Consider the following 15622-nt stretch of genomic DNA (forward strand, 5'->3'; position numbering starts at 1 on the left):
ATACACACACAAAAAAGAAAAAGGAATCCAAACATAACACATAAAGATAGTCATCAAATCACAAGAGAAGGGAACAAAAGAAGGCAGGGGTGAAAAAGACCTACAAAAACATATTCAAAACAATGAACAGAAGTGACAATGAGAAAATACATATCAGTAATTACCTTAAATGTAAATGGACTAAGTTCTTCAACCAAAAGATATAGGCCAAATGGATGCAAAAACAAGACCCATATATATGCTGCCTACAAGGGACTCACTTCAGATCTAGAGACACATACAAACTTAAAGTGAAGGAATGGGAAAACATATTCCACAAGTGGGAATCAAAAGAAAACCAGAGTAGCAATATTTATATCAGATAAAATTGACTTTAAAATAAAGACTGTTACAAGGGGCAAAGAAGGACACTATATAGTAATTAAGGGATACATCCAAGAAGAAGATATAACAGTTGTAAATATATGTGAACCTATCATAGGTGGACCTCAATATAAGGCAAATATTAACAGAAATAAAAGGAGAAATCAACAGTAACACATTAGTAGGGGACTTTAACATCCCACTTACATCAAAGGACAGATCACCCAGACAGAAAAACAGTAAGTAAACACAGGCCTTAAATAATACAATAGACCTAATGGACTTAATTGATATTTATAGAGCATTCCATCTGAAAGCAGCAGAATATACTTTGTTTTCCAGTGCACACGGAACATTCTCCAGGATAGATCACATGCTAGGCCATAAAACAAGCCTCAGTACATTCAAGAAAACTGAAATCATATCAAGCATCTTTTCCAACCACAATGCTATGAGACTAGGAATCAACTACAAGAAAAAAACTGAAAAACAACAACACATGGAGGCTAAACAACATGCTACTAAGCAACCAATGGATCACTGAAGAAATCAAAGAGGAAATCAAAACACACCTAGAGACAAATGAAAATGAATATACAACAATCCAAAACTTATGGGACACAGCAAAAGCAGTTCTAACATGAAAATTTATAGCAATAAAGCTTGTCTCAGGAAACAAAAACTCTCAAATAAACAACCTAACCTCATACCTAAAGGAACTAGAGAAAGAAGAACAAATAAAATACAAAGTTACTAGAAGGAAACAAATCATAAAATCAGAGCAGAAATAAATGAAATAGAGACTTAAAAAAACAACAGAAAAGATCAATGAAACTAGGAGCTAGTTCTTTGAAAAGATAAACAAAATTGATAAACCTTTAGCTAGACTCATCAAGAAAAAAGGAAGAGGGCTCAAATCAATAAAATCAGAAATGAAAGAGGAGAAGTTATAACCGACATCACAGGAATACAAAGGGGCATAAGAGACTACTACAAGAAACTATACACCAACAAAATGGACAACCTAGAAGAAATGGACAAATTGTTAGAAAGGTACAACCTCTCAAGACTGAACCAGAAATAGAAAATATGAACAGACAAATTACCAGTACTAAAATTGAATCAGTAATTTAAAACTATCAACAATCAAAAGTCCAGGACCAGATAGCTTCACAGGTGAATTCTACCAAACATTTAGGAAAGAGTTAATATCTCTCCTTCTGAAACTACTGAAAGCAATTGCAGAGGAAGGAACACTTTCAAAATCATCCTATGAGCCACCGACACCTGATACCAAAACCAGACAAAGATACCACAAAAAAAGAAAGTTGTGGGCCAATATCACTGATAAACAAACATAGATGCAAAACTCCTTAACAGAATATCAGCAAACTGATTCCAACAATACATTAAGAGAATAAATCCACGGAAGCTGAGAAACGGAGTCTTTTTTTTAATGCCTAGCTAAATTCTGAGGGTTTTTGTCTATTTTTTTAAACTGACAGAATACAGAGAGAACATGTATTGGGAACAATACTGCCATATACTTCTTGTATAAACTATGCACATTCACGCCACTTTTACTTGGCACAAAAATCTTCCCTTTCATAATTACTTTTATGAGAACCAAAACACGCAGTTATACAGAGTGAACAATTTACATGGTCATGCACGACAATCCTGCTTATGACATTTTAATCATTTCTGTAATTTAATTAATGATGATTCCCTGGTTACAAATGCAGCGTTTATAAAATACTGGCTTAATTGAATAATTTCCAGGAATATAGAGCCAAAAGCAAGAAATAAGTTTTTAAAGTTTATACTGAATATACAGTAATTTTTAGAAAGTTATAAGTATGCAACAAACAAAATAAAAATTAAAAATTAAATGGATCATAAAAAGTAAATGATAGATTGCTGCAAGGAGGAAAAGGTAACACATGGTTCAAAGGAATTTGTAACGTTAAGAAAAGGTGAGAATGTTCTTACAGAAAAGGTATTAGCTACAGCTACATTATTGGTTAATAAATCTTTTTTTAAATAAATTAAATAAAAGCAATAGCTGCCTTGAAAGAGTAATAAAGCATATACAACTCACTTTTTCATTTATAAAAACAGTATAGTCCATTGGGTTTTGTTCTGTGTCTTGGTTATTTTCAGTAAGAAATGGAAATTCATTTTCATTCCGTAATTTATAAAGAAGGTGCTGAAATTCAACTGCAGATTCCAGAGGCTCAATTCCATAAGAAACATTTTCAAATTGCAAAATTCCTCTGTAGAATTAAGGATAAAATTTAAGTGCTTTTAATCAGGTCTACATTATAAAATTCTGACAGAATTCCAAATAAAGAAGGAGGAAGAGGGAGAAAGAGAAGAGAAGGGGTGGGAAGAGTAGGAGAAGAAAAATATAGAATATTTTTGAGCTCAGTATTTTAACCCAAACTCTTCATGCTTTGGAGGTGACTCTGAAGAGACAAAAAAGTATCTTCCCCAATCCACAAACTGCCTGTTTAATTTTCTTTATAGTTATAAATGCAACAGAATTATGTAATCAGTTGCCAGGTGTGCAAGTATACAGCATTCCTGAGATCAAGTCAGTCCCCTGCTCTCCAAGCCAGTGATTTAATGAAAGCAATACCAAACAGAAATCTGGACAAATTTCTCTCTGGTTGGCACTGATTTTGAAAAATGATTACATTGCTTGTATAACAAAAGGATACGTAATGAGAAATTTTATTCATAAAATAAAATTTAGCAGAAATTATAAAAAGGTTATTTATTACTTTTATGTACATAGTCTCAATAAGAAATTAAAAGCAAGGTTTTAAAGAATAAACAGCTTTTATAACTATTCTTCCATGAATACAAGTAACAGTTCAAGTGATAGTCCCTAAAAAACCAAATTTCAGAATTCCATGTAAAAAGCACTGAGAAATATTTGTTTGTGAAACAAAGATCCAACACTACAAAATGAAGGTGAAGAATTTCCTGGCAGATGGAAACCTCTCCAAGCACTAAGGAGGAAACCCTACAATTCTACAGAGTTTAAGATAGTGATATTACTAGAAAAAAATGTATGTGCTATAATAATATGTATTTATATAGAAGTTGCTTCCTCTCTCTGAAGATGATTTTCCTTGTGACGAGGCATGCTTTGTTTATTTATCTTTACATCTCCAGACACTAGGCCAGTAGGTGGTACATGGTAGATATCAAAAATATTCTACTTGTTGAAAAGATAAGCTACCCTGAACTTAGCTCCTCCAACTTGTTGTAGTCAAACACATTTGTCATTTCTGTAGTAAAGAAAAAACAAGACGGGGAGCAAGTTCACCAGGAAATCTAAACCTTCAAGGAAGTCAGACATGTCTCTGGTCAGCGGGGAAAGTGAGGAGAAATAAGAGAAGAAACATGTTCAGACGAAGATACCACTGAAGAATCTCCACATGAGAATCCTCTTCCAGCTCCATATTTGTATAAGCTAACAAATTCACTACAGCCAAATATTGTAACTGTGGTGTTTGCACATCAACAACAAAAATACATAACCTCAGTCCAGAGCATGTGCTAAGTGCGACAACAGAATTCAGATATCCTTCAATATATCCTTGGTAGTAGCATTGAGTCTAGGGGGAAAAAAAGTAAAGTGGTTACCTAGGAAATGACAAAACTTTCTAATGATTTCTCTTTATACTTAATAGAACTTTCTAAATATTTTTCACAGGCTGTACAGTTTATAACAGTATGAATAAGGTGACATTCAGAAAAAAGTCTCCCCATATTTGCCACTTTCACCATAGTAAGTACTCCTGTCAGATCAATACTTGGAATTATTATTTTACACCCTGCTTCCAAAATGTTTTCCCATTTTTTAGGTAAAATTATTTTCCAGTGTATAAATTTAGGTCATCAATTAAAAGACGAAGATTTTGACTCTAGATTTTCTTTAAAATCTGATATTCTGCTAAAAAGAAACATCTAAAATTTAAGGGCACAGAAAGATTGAAGAGCTAGAAAAAGATATACCACACCAACACAAACCAAAAGGATGATTCTGAAACTATACTAATACAGGAAATGTAGGCTTTAAGGCAAAAAGCATTACTAGACATAAAGAGGGACGTTTCATAATGATAAGAGTTTCAATTAACCAGCAAGATACAAATATTCCATATTTGTAATAACATAGCTTCAAAATATATAAAGCCAAAATTTTAAGAATAATAAAATAAAGAAATAGATAATCATACTAAAAGATTTTTAAGCATACGTTACTGTCAGTAACTGATAAATCTAGCATTCAGAATCTACAGAAGATTTGAACAGAATGTTAACCTAATATAGGTAGAACACTACACTTAAAAACTATATAATACATTTTCTTTTCAAAGAACATGTAACATTTACAAAGATGAAACTATATTCTGGGCCATGAAACACAACAACAAATTTTAAAGGCCTGAAATCACACAAAGTTCTGACCACAGTACAATTAACACAGAGACAGCAACTACCATCACAGACAAAAAAGGATAATTTCCAAGATTCAATAGTGTTAAAAATTTCAGTAGGAATCAATATAAGATTTCCTATTAACACACTGCTTTATGCTAAGAGGAGGAAGTAGGAACAAGAAAAGTAAACTAATGGTCCTTTCCTATAGAAATGAAGTTACATATTTCAATAATTCAACAAATTTTTATTAAACGCTATGTGCCAGGAATATTTCTAGGCACTAGAGATGCATCATTGAATAAAAAAAAGCTCTGCCCTAATGAAAATCCTATTGCACTGAGGAAACAGAAAATAAATAGATAAAATATATAGTACATCATCTATTGATAACCACTATGGAGCAAAACAAAACAGGTAAGCAAAACAAAACAAGGTTAAGAGTGCAATTTAAAATAGGGGTCAAGGACTAATAGGGTGGTTTTGAGCAAAGGCTTGAAGGAAATGAGGGAGAAAAACGTGAGTATTTTGGGAAAAAGCAAACATCTGGATCAGAGAAAACAGAAAGTGCAAAGTTCTTGAAAGGAGAACATGTCTGGCTTCTTTGAAGAACAGCAAGAAAATCAATGTGGCTGGAACAGAAAGAGCAAGGCAGAGAATAACAGAAGCAAGGTCAGAGAGTAATGAGGACCAGGTTGTGCCAAGCCTGCAGGATACTGAAATGACTGTGATTTTCACTTCATGAACAACAAGTCCCACAGAGGCTTCTGAGCAGAGAAGTGACATTATCTGATGAGGTTTTAGTAGGACTGACCTGGCTGCCTGGTTGCCATGTTGAGAACTAACCGAGGGGATGGGCAAGGTATGGAAGCATGGAAGTTATTCAGGAAGTTATGGCAATAATCTAAACTAGATATGATGTTTACTTGGAAAACAGTGGTATCAATGAGAGAGACAGAGGAAGACAGTGGGTTCTGAATATATAATTTGAAATGTAGAGTCCATAGGATTTATTGATGGAAGGATAGGGGGTTAAAAAAAAAGAAAAGAATTTCAATCTGTGATTTTGTGTTCAATAATATTTGTGTTTGCTTCTATTATTATTTAATTTATATTCATTTATTCAACAAAATATTAACTAATTAAATTGTACCTATGTTCTTGGCAGAGTGGAAGGTGCTAAGTCAATCTACCTTGTCTTTAATTTACTAAGCTTCAAAAAAGCCAAATAATGGGTGAAACAAAGCTTACGTGGATTACTTAAACATATTCCCTGTGAGTGGAGTCTTCTGTATTAGGAAAGCATTTATTCAATGCAAAAAGTTTTTAAAAAATTGTAAAATATAAAACTTAAATCTTACCCGAATATCTGAAGAATAAGAATTCATAGATCCTTGATTATACAAATAAACCATGAAATTATCTGCTAAAAAAAATCTGAATATAAAAAAGTGACAGAATTTTAAAAGTTATTCTTTTTGAAACATATAAGGCAGCAGTCAGCAAAATTAACACTCTTAAGCCAAATCTGACATACCTTTGTATTTGTAAATAACATTTTATTGGAACACAGCCACACCCATTCACTTATGTATGGCTTATGGCAGCTTTCATGCTACAACAGCAGAGCTGAGTCATTCTGACAGAGGCAGTATGGCCCTCAAAGCCTAAAATATTTATTATCTGGGCCTTTGGAGAAAAAGTTTGTCAATCTCTGACAAAGGTGGTATTTTCTTTTGACATGTACGTAATTTTTATTCAAAGCAATACACATTTACTCAAAATAATTTTCCCATCTTAATATACTCCTTTATAAAGAAAATAAGGAGAAGGGACTACAAATTGAGAGGAAATTTTTAAATTTACAAAGATGTGAAACAGATGTAAGATGAGGAGAGTTTCCTATTCTTTCATTCCTTCTCAGTGTTACTCTCAGGAATATGTACAACTCTAATGAAGTGGAAGAGTGTTCTGTAAAAGTCGTACTAAGCAGAACACAGGTATTGAAGCTACAAGTCTGAGTTCAACCTTCTCTGGCATCACTCCCTGTGTGTACTACGCTAGTTTAGTTATGCTCACTCTTCAACCCAGTCTAAGGCAACCACCCAGACTAGCCTCTGCCGGGAATCCTCCACTAGAACTCGTGTCACATGGTTACTAATGACCTCCTTGTTGTCATATCCAAGAGAAAGTTTGAGTCAAGTAGACCTACCCTGATGCAGTCCACACTGTTGGCCACAATCCCTTCTTTAAACCATCCATTCTTCAACTTCCATCATACCATTTACCCCCGTTTCCCACCTATCTTTCTGTCTCCTTTCACAAGCCCCTTCATCTGGATCCTTACTTCTTCACTTAATGTTTCCATCACATTCAATTCTATGTTGTTTTTCCATCTCATCATTAACATTCACCCCCGCTTCTACATCTTGTTCATTTCTGGTGCCTTGTTTATACCTATATAAAAAGTTGGCTCTGAAACACACCTCTCTCCCATGACCTAAACTAAATCTAACTGGCTATTTGGGGTCTTTTGTGGTTCCATACAGATTTTAGAATTATTTGTTCTAGTTCTGTGAAAATGGGGTATTTTGACAGGGATTGCACTGAATCTGTAGATTACCTTGCTTAGTAATATGGACATTTTAACAATATTCATTCTTAAATGCATAAGCATGGTGTATCTTCCCATTTAGTGTGTTCTCTTACGTTTCTTTTATCAATCTCTTACAGTTTTCAGAGTACAGGTCTTTCACCTCCCTTCATTGAATTTATTCCCAGATATTTTTTCTTTTGATGCAATTGTAAACGGGATTGATTTCTTTTTCTGATATTTCATTATTAGTGTATAGAAATGCAACAGATTTCTGTACATTAATTTTGTATCCTGCAGCTTTACTGAGTAAATTCATTAGTTCTAATAGTTTTTTTGGTGGCATCTTTAGGGTTTCTACAGTATCATGCCATCTGCAAATAGTGACAGTTTTAGTTCTTCCCTTCCATTTTGGATATATTCTATTTCTTTTTAATTGCTGTGGTTAGGACTTCCAATACTGTGTTGGATGAAAGTGGTGAGAGTGGGCATCCTTATCTTGTTCCTGATCTTACAGGAAAAGCTTTCAGTGGTGAGTACTATGATAGCTGTGGGTTTGTCATAAATAACCTTTACTATATAAGTGAAGGGGATTAAGAGGTACAACCTATCAATTATAAAATAAACAAGTCATAGAGATACAATGTACAGCACAGGGAATATAGTCAATAATAATGTAATTGTAGGGCTTGTGATCTATAAAAATGTAGAATCCCCATATTGTACACCTGAAACTACTATAACATTGTACGTCAACCATACCTCAATCACTCTCTCAAACTGCCAACTGGACATTTTTCCTGGATATCCCACAAGCACTTCACATCCAACTTTTCCAAAAATGAGCCCGTATTTCCCAACATAGATCTGTTCTTCTCCTTCACTGCCCCACCAAATCTCTGCTACCACTATGCTTAATCTGTTATCTAATCTTTTTTCTGCCACCTCAGTATGTCTCAAAAAAGAAAAGAAAGGAAAAAAGAAAGAACTCTTATATGGTCATAGTTCTGCTTCTCATTATTTCTTATATAAGTTTTTGGCAATAGCTTCTGTATGTCATTATGCTGATATATTATGCAGCTAGTTTCCAAGAATGGAGTACACACATGCCCTCTCCATCTTCCAAGCTCCAGACCCTCTATTTCTTACCACTGTTGGTAGTCCTGATACAATATTCAAATGCAATATGAGTTCTCGCTTTCCCTCTTCTGTGCTTGAAAAGTTCTTTGTATTGTTATTTACTACTCTTTTCCCTTCTGTCTAAAGGAGTAGATTAACTTTTCTGTTACCCAATGCTACTCCTTGGCACCTAACAACATAATGAATTGCTTGTTATAATTCTCTCTTTAAGAAACTTCCTCTCAGCCAAAATACTTGGTTTTTTCTTTCTTAAAAAGCATTCATATGAAACTCTTTTTTCTTTTTTCTCTGCTGAACTTTTTTTTAAAGCCATTTTCACTTAACACTTTTGGTTTCTCACAATTCACCTCTCCCTAATACGATGTAGTCTAGTTCTACACCCAAAATTTAATTGAACCTGACCTCTTGAAAGTCACAAATTGCTTTTAAGCCAGACTTTCTCAACTGGGTTTCTATCAAAGAATTAAACCCTATAGGAAGTTATTTAAATTATTTTGCTGTTCTCTTAGAGATGGTACATAGCTGGTACTATTTTCCATAAACTATTCACCAGCTCCGACAATACTGTATGATCTAATTTCTATATTAAATCCCTTATTTCATATTCCTGGTGGTGAGCCTGCCTCCCTGATCAAACCCTAACTGATATCATCACTTAAAGACTTACTTCTTTCTTATTGTGACATCCTGCTCTGATTACATAAGTCCAGCTATTTCTGCTAACTTAAGATCATATAGATTAATCTTCAGGAGGTGAGTCTCTATTTTTCTTGTTCCTAACTTCTCTATTCACAGAAGACTACGTGAGGCATCATAGGAGAGCATCTGTTCACCTGAGACAACTAAAAACTTTTAGTAACAACTATATTATTGCTCGAGTTTTTTTTTAAGTAAATAAATTCATATAAAATAAAATTAAATCCAAAACTAAAGAATAAAAAGATTACCTTTGCTTAAGGTGTACAGTATATGGTTTCTCACTTATTGGAATAATATAGGACACCTGTTCCTAGAGAATCCAGAACAACTGAGAGTGAAGACAAGTGTAATAGAAGAAGCAAAACAATGATTTTACATAATTTTACACCAATTTATTCCTTCAAATCATGCTTAAAATGTATGACTATGTATGATTTAAAATCTGCAACAATATATCAAAAATTATAGTATTTATTTATTATATAATCCATCCTTACTATTTCCACAAAAATAAGCCCAATCTAAGGAGTAATATAGCACTAGAAATCTATGTGTAACTGAATTTTAAACTCTTCTGAAAGGAAAGACCATGTGCCATGCTGTAGTGTCTGTTCAGGTAGCATCTTGGGATAATAAGGTACTCTACATCAGTGAACCTTACTCTATTGAGCAAAACAATTATTTACTTTAACCATTTTCTTGGAATGTATGGCCTGTTTCCTATACTTCTAAACAGAAGATTACTGAACAAAATTTGGTATTTTTCTTGATTCAATCACTACTATTCTCAAGTTAAAACATGGATGGCAGTAAGTTGCAATATCAATTGGTTGGTGAACCTATGTGATAAGATTTTATCCTGCAAAAGAGAACATGAGAAAAACAAGATTTAGAGCATCATTGAAAAGAAAACTTTGCTAAAGCAAAAAACCAAAAAGACATGAATACCAGAATACAGTGGTATCTCAAGAGTTGGGGAACCAACAACCCAAGCTGAAATTACAAAGTAAGTCTGGCCAGAGACTGCGGATTGAAAATTATAGCTGAAAATTTCCCAAACCTGAAAAGGAAACATAAATCTGGGTGCAGGAAGCACAGAGGGCCGCAAGCAAGACGAACCCAAAGAGATACACATGAAGACATAATATAATTAAAATGGCAAAAGGTGAAGATAAAAAGAGAATTTAAAAGGCAGCAAGAGAAAGATAGTCATATACAAGGGAACTCCCATAGGCTATCAACTGGTTATTCTGCGGAAACTTTGCAGGCCAGAAGGGAGTGACATTATATATTTAAAGTCCTGAAAGGGAAAAACCTGCAAACTAGGATACTATACTGAGCAAAATTATCATTTAGAATTGGAAGAGAAATAAATTCTTAGACAAGCAAAACTAAAAGTGTTCATCAATATCAAACTTGCTGTAAGTGAAATGTTAAAGGTTTCCCTAAGTTGGAAAGAAAGGCTGTAATAAGAACTAAGAATCTACAAGAAAGGAAAAATCCCACTAGGAAAGGCAAATATATAGGATAGGCTGAGGATCAACAACTTAAATAAACTAGTATGAAGATTAAAAGACAAAAATTATAAAATCAAATACAAGTGCACAGTATATGGTTTCAGTAACAGGATAAACATGGAGATGTAAAATATGTCATCAAAAACACAAAATTTGGGGGAGGGAAGTAAACAGTGTAGCTTTTTAAAAATGTGTTTGAACTTAAAGGAGTACCTGTTTAAAATAAGTAGATATAGTTATAGGTCACCATATATGAACCCCATGGTAACCACAAATCAGAAACCTACAATAGATACACAAAAACTACAGAGAAAGGAACACAAACATAACAATAAAGAAAATCATCAAACCACAAGGGAAGAAACTAAAAGAAGAAATAGAGAGAAAACTACAAAAACAACCAGAAAACAAGTAACAAAATGGCAATAAGTATAACTTATCAATAATTACTTTAAGTGTCAATGGGTTAAATGGCCCAATCAAAAGACACAAGATGGCTAATGGTATTTAAAAAAAAAAAAAGACCCATCTATATGCTGCTAACAAGAGAATCACTTCAGAGCTAAACACATATGCAGACTGAAAGTGAAAGGATGGGAAAAGATATTTCATGCAAATAGAGAGACAAGAAAGTGGGGTAGCAATACTCGCATCAAATAAAATAGACTTCAAAACAAAGTATATAACAAAAGACAAAGAAGGGCATTATATATTGATAAAAGGATCAGTAAAAGGATACTAGATATAACATATATTACATCATTAACATATATGCAATTAATATTGGAGCACCTGTATGAGGTGCATATGTTTTTATATAAACTGTATATATTCTATATTTATATAAATATATAAAACAAATAATAACATACATAAAAGGAGGAAGTTAGAATAATACAATAATAGTAAGGCACTTAAAAAATCCCACTTACATCAATGGACAAAGTCATCCAGACAGAAAATGAACAAGAAAACAGTGGTCTCCAATGACAAAATTACCAGTTGTACTTAATAGATATCTACAGGACATTCTATTCAAAGTCATCAGAATATACACTCTTTTCAAGCACACAATGATAATTCTCCAGGATAGATCACACGCTAGTCCATAAAACAGGTTTCAACAATTTAAGGATAAAAATTATATCAAGCATTTTTTTCCAACCACAACATTATAAAACTAGAAATCAATTACAGGAAGAAAAATGGAAAAAGCACAAACATATGGAGACTAAACAACATGCTACTTAAAAAACAATGGGTCAGTGAGGAAATTGAAGAGAAATCAGAAAATAACTCAATACAAATAAAAATAAAAACACAACCTTCCAAAATCAGTTCTAAGAATCAGGATGCAGCAAAATCAGCTCTAAGAAGTAAGTTTATAGCAATACAGGCCTACCTCAAAAAATAAGAAAAACATCATCTAAAGGAATCAGAAAAAGAAAAACAAACAAAGACCAAAGTCAGCAGATGGAAGGAAATAATAAAGATCAGAGAGGAAATAGAGATAAAAAATAAAAAAGATCAATGAAACCAAGAGCTGATTTTTTGTAAAGATAAATAAAACTGATGAATGTTTCACCAGGCTTATGAAAAAACAAAAGAGGAGACCCAAATAGACAAAATCAGAAATGAAAGAGGAGAAGTAACAACCAATATTATAGAGATACAAAAAAAATCATAATACAATACTACAAACAGGTATAGGCCAACAAACTGGACAACTTAGAAAACAAATTCCTAGAAACATACAACCTTCCAAGACTGAATCAGAAAAAAATAGACAAGCTGAACAGACAGACCACTATTAGTGAAACTGAATTTGTAATTTAAAAAAACCTCCTAGCAAACAAAAGTCCAGGACTAGACAGCTTCACAGGGGAATTCTACCAAACATATAAAGAAGACCTAATACCTATCCTTCTCAAACTATTTCCAAAAACTGAAGAGAATGGAACACCCCCAAATTAATTATGTAAGGCCATCATCACCCTGATATCAAAACTATACAAAGACACTACAAAAAAAATTACAGCCCAACATCTCTAGTGGATATGGAAGTAAAAGTCCTCAGCAAAATATTAACAGACCAAATACAACAATATATAGAAAAGATCAAACACCATTATCAAGTGGGATTTAGTCTAGGAATGCAAGGATGGTTCAATATTTTCAAATTAATTTGATACACCACATTAACCAAAAGAAGCATAAAAATCACATATTATCTCAATTAATGCAGAAAATCCATTTAACAAAATTCAACGTCCATCAATGATACAAACTAAGAAAAGGTAATATAGAAGGAACATATCTTAACATAATAAAGGCCATTTATAACAAACCCACAGCTAACAACATGCTCAAAGTTGAAAAGCAGAACACTTTTCCTCTAAAATCAGGAATAGGACAAGGATGCCCACTCTCACAAAGCAAAAAAAACAAAAAACCAAACAAACAAAAACCCAAACAACCTCCTTAAAAAATCGTCAGAAGACCTGAACAGACATTTTCCAAAAAAGATTAACAGATGGCCAACAGGTACATGAAAAAATACTCAGTATCACTAATCATGAGGAAAATGTAAGTCAAAACCACAATGAGATACCATTGTTGTACATTCAGTATTATATACATTTGTTTGTTTTATTTTTTAGATTCCACATATAAGTGATAACATAAGAGTATTTGTCTTTACTTGACTGACTTATTTCACTAAGCATAATAATCTCTAAGTCCAACTACTTTGTTACAAATGGCAGAATTTCATTCTTTTTTATGGCTAAGTAATATTCCATCATATATAGTCATATCTGTGTGTGTGTATATATCTTTATCGTTCATCTATTGATGGACACTCAGGTTGCCTCCATGTCTTGGCTATTGTAAATAATGCTGCTAAGAACACTGGAGTGCATGAAACTTTTCAAATTAGTGTTCTGTGGATTTTTTGGATATATACATAGAAGCAGAATTACTTGATTACATGGTAGTTCTATTTTTAGTTTTCTGAGGAACTTCCAACTGTTTTCCATGGTGGCTATACCACATATACAAACAAAAACAGACTCATAGGCATAGAGAACAAGTTAGTGGTCATCAGCAGGGAGAGGGAAGAGGGAAGGGGCAAGACAGGAAGGAGGAAGGGATTAAAAGGTACAAACTAGTATGTATAAAATAAACAACAAGATTATACTCTACAACACAGGGATACATGGCCATTATTTTGTAATAACTTTAAATGGAGTATAATCTATTATAATATTGAATCACTACATTGTACACCTGAAACTATTATAAATCAACTATATTGCAAATTAAAATAAATGAATAAGTCAGGGGATGTAATGTACACATAGGGAATTATAGTCAATAATAGTATAAGAAACAAAAATGAAATATCACCTCATACTTGTCAGAATGGCTCTCATCAAAAAGTCTACAAATAACAAATATTGGCAAGGATGTGGAGAAACAGAAAACAGATCAGCAGTTACCAAGGGCTGAGCATGGAAACAGAGAAGAACTGCAAATAGGCATGCAGGAACTTTTTAAAACAATAGAAATACTCTAAAACTGGATTGTGGTAATGTTCACATAATTCTGTTTATGTACTAATAATCATTGTACACTTACAATGGGTGAATTCTGTGGTGTATAATTATATCTCATTAAAACTGTGGTGTATAATTATATCTCATTAAAACTGTTAAAATGAAGCATTATCAAAAGATTGGCACTTATAAGCAAGGCTTGCTTTTTGTATTTCTTTTTTTCCTCCTGAAATACTTAGTATGTAGTTATGCACACAAGTCCAGAGAAATATCTGGTAAATAAATAAATGAATAAAGTATCTCCCTTTCTAACAAAAATAACAGAATAAAGCATTTATACTCTCTGAGAACTGGTAGGTGCAAGGGTAAAGATTAAGGAAGAAGGTTTCAGTAAAAGATGTTCTCCTTAACCATTTTGGAGAAAACTATTTTCTTCACATGAATTATCTAGACACCATTCAGATAAGACCCTAATTCTTTTATATTATATTCTGTATTTGAATTTTAAGGATAGTTTTATCATGAGGAAACAATAAATGTTAAACAGAACATTCTGATTTATATATTTGCTTTTACCATCAAAACTTTTAATTCCTTAACAGTAGTAATATTGGTTACTTATATTCATACTACAATGGAATTGATATGTTTCATTGCTATATAATAAAAATAAGAAATTTCATATAACAATATTGACCATAAAAAATCTCTCACATTTTCTGAATTACCACTTGTATTTGCTTGGATTTTCTCTGGATATATGATTTGTAGAAATGAATTTTGAAAACCTGAAAAAAGAAAATAAACAGTTAATAACTTTTTTAAACCTGACTAAATATGTGTTCAGTTTCTTTCATAAAATGCACTTATGCAAATGAGTCATTACTGTGTATTCCTATAAAATCTTGAAAACATTTAAAGACAGACAAGATAGTTATGAAATACCAAAAGTAGTGCAGAGAAAGATATTCAACTTATACAAAATTTGCTGTTCCTGAATAAAACAGAACAAATGGATTAAAAAATAATCAAATATATTCTTCAAGAAAACTTTCCTGAAATAAAAAATTTTAAACAATAGACTGGAAAGTACACTGAATTTCAGGAATAAGTGATAATAATTAATTAAAACTGAGACATAATCTACTAAAGTTATCTGAATTCTAAGATAAAGAATTTTATGGGTATATGAGCAGAAAGAAAAAAAAAGAAAATCATAAGGAGAGAAAAGCAGATTGGGTTGAGATTTTTTTGAAATAGTACACAATGTTAAAAAACTGAAGAACTATGTCTAAAAA

At 32.6% G+C, this 15622-nt stretch overlaps 1 protein-coding gene across 1 annotated transcript in view; it reads right to left on the reverse strand.

Moving 5' to 3' along the window:
- The window catches only part of ADAM32 (ADAM metallopeptidase domain 32), a 79763-nt gene that overhangs the window by 62537 nt on the left and 1604 nt on the right, over window positions 1–15622 (reverse strand). Inside the window, exons 2-4 of the mRNA XM_064477358.1 lie at window positions 6180–6241; window positions 3916–3992; window positions 2465–2639 (exon numbers count right to left, since the gene is read on the reverse strand). Of these exons, the coding sequence (XP_064333428.1) occupies window positions 2465–2639; window positions 3916–3992; window positions 6180–6241 (314 nt within the window). The remainder of the gene's footprint in view (window positions 1–2464; window positions 2640–3915; window positions 3993–6179; window positions 6242–15622) is intronic.

The sequence above is a fragment of the Camelus dromedarius genome, chromosome 22 (assembly GCF_036321535.1).
Source record: "Camelus dromedarius isolate mCamDro1 chromosome 22, mCamDro1.pat, whole genome shotgun sequence".
In the NCBI taxonomy this organism is placed as follows: domain Eukaryota; kingdom Metazoa; phylum Chordata; class Mammalia; order Artiodactyla; family Camelidae; genus Camelus; species Camelus dromedarius.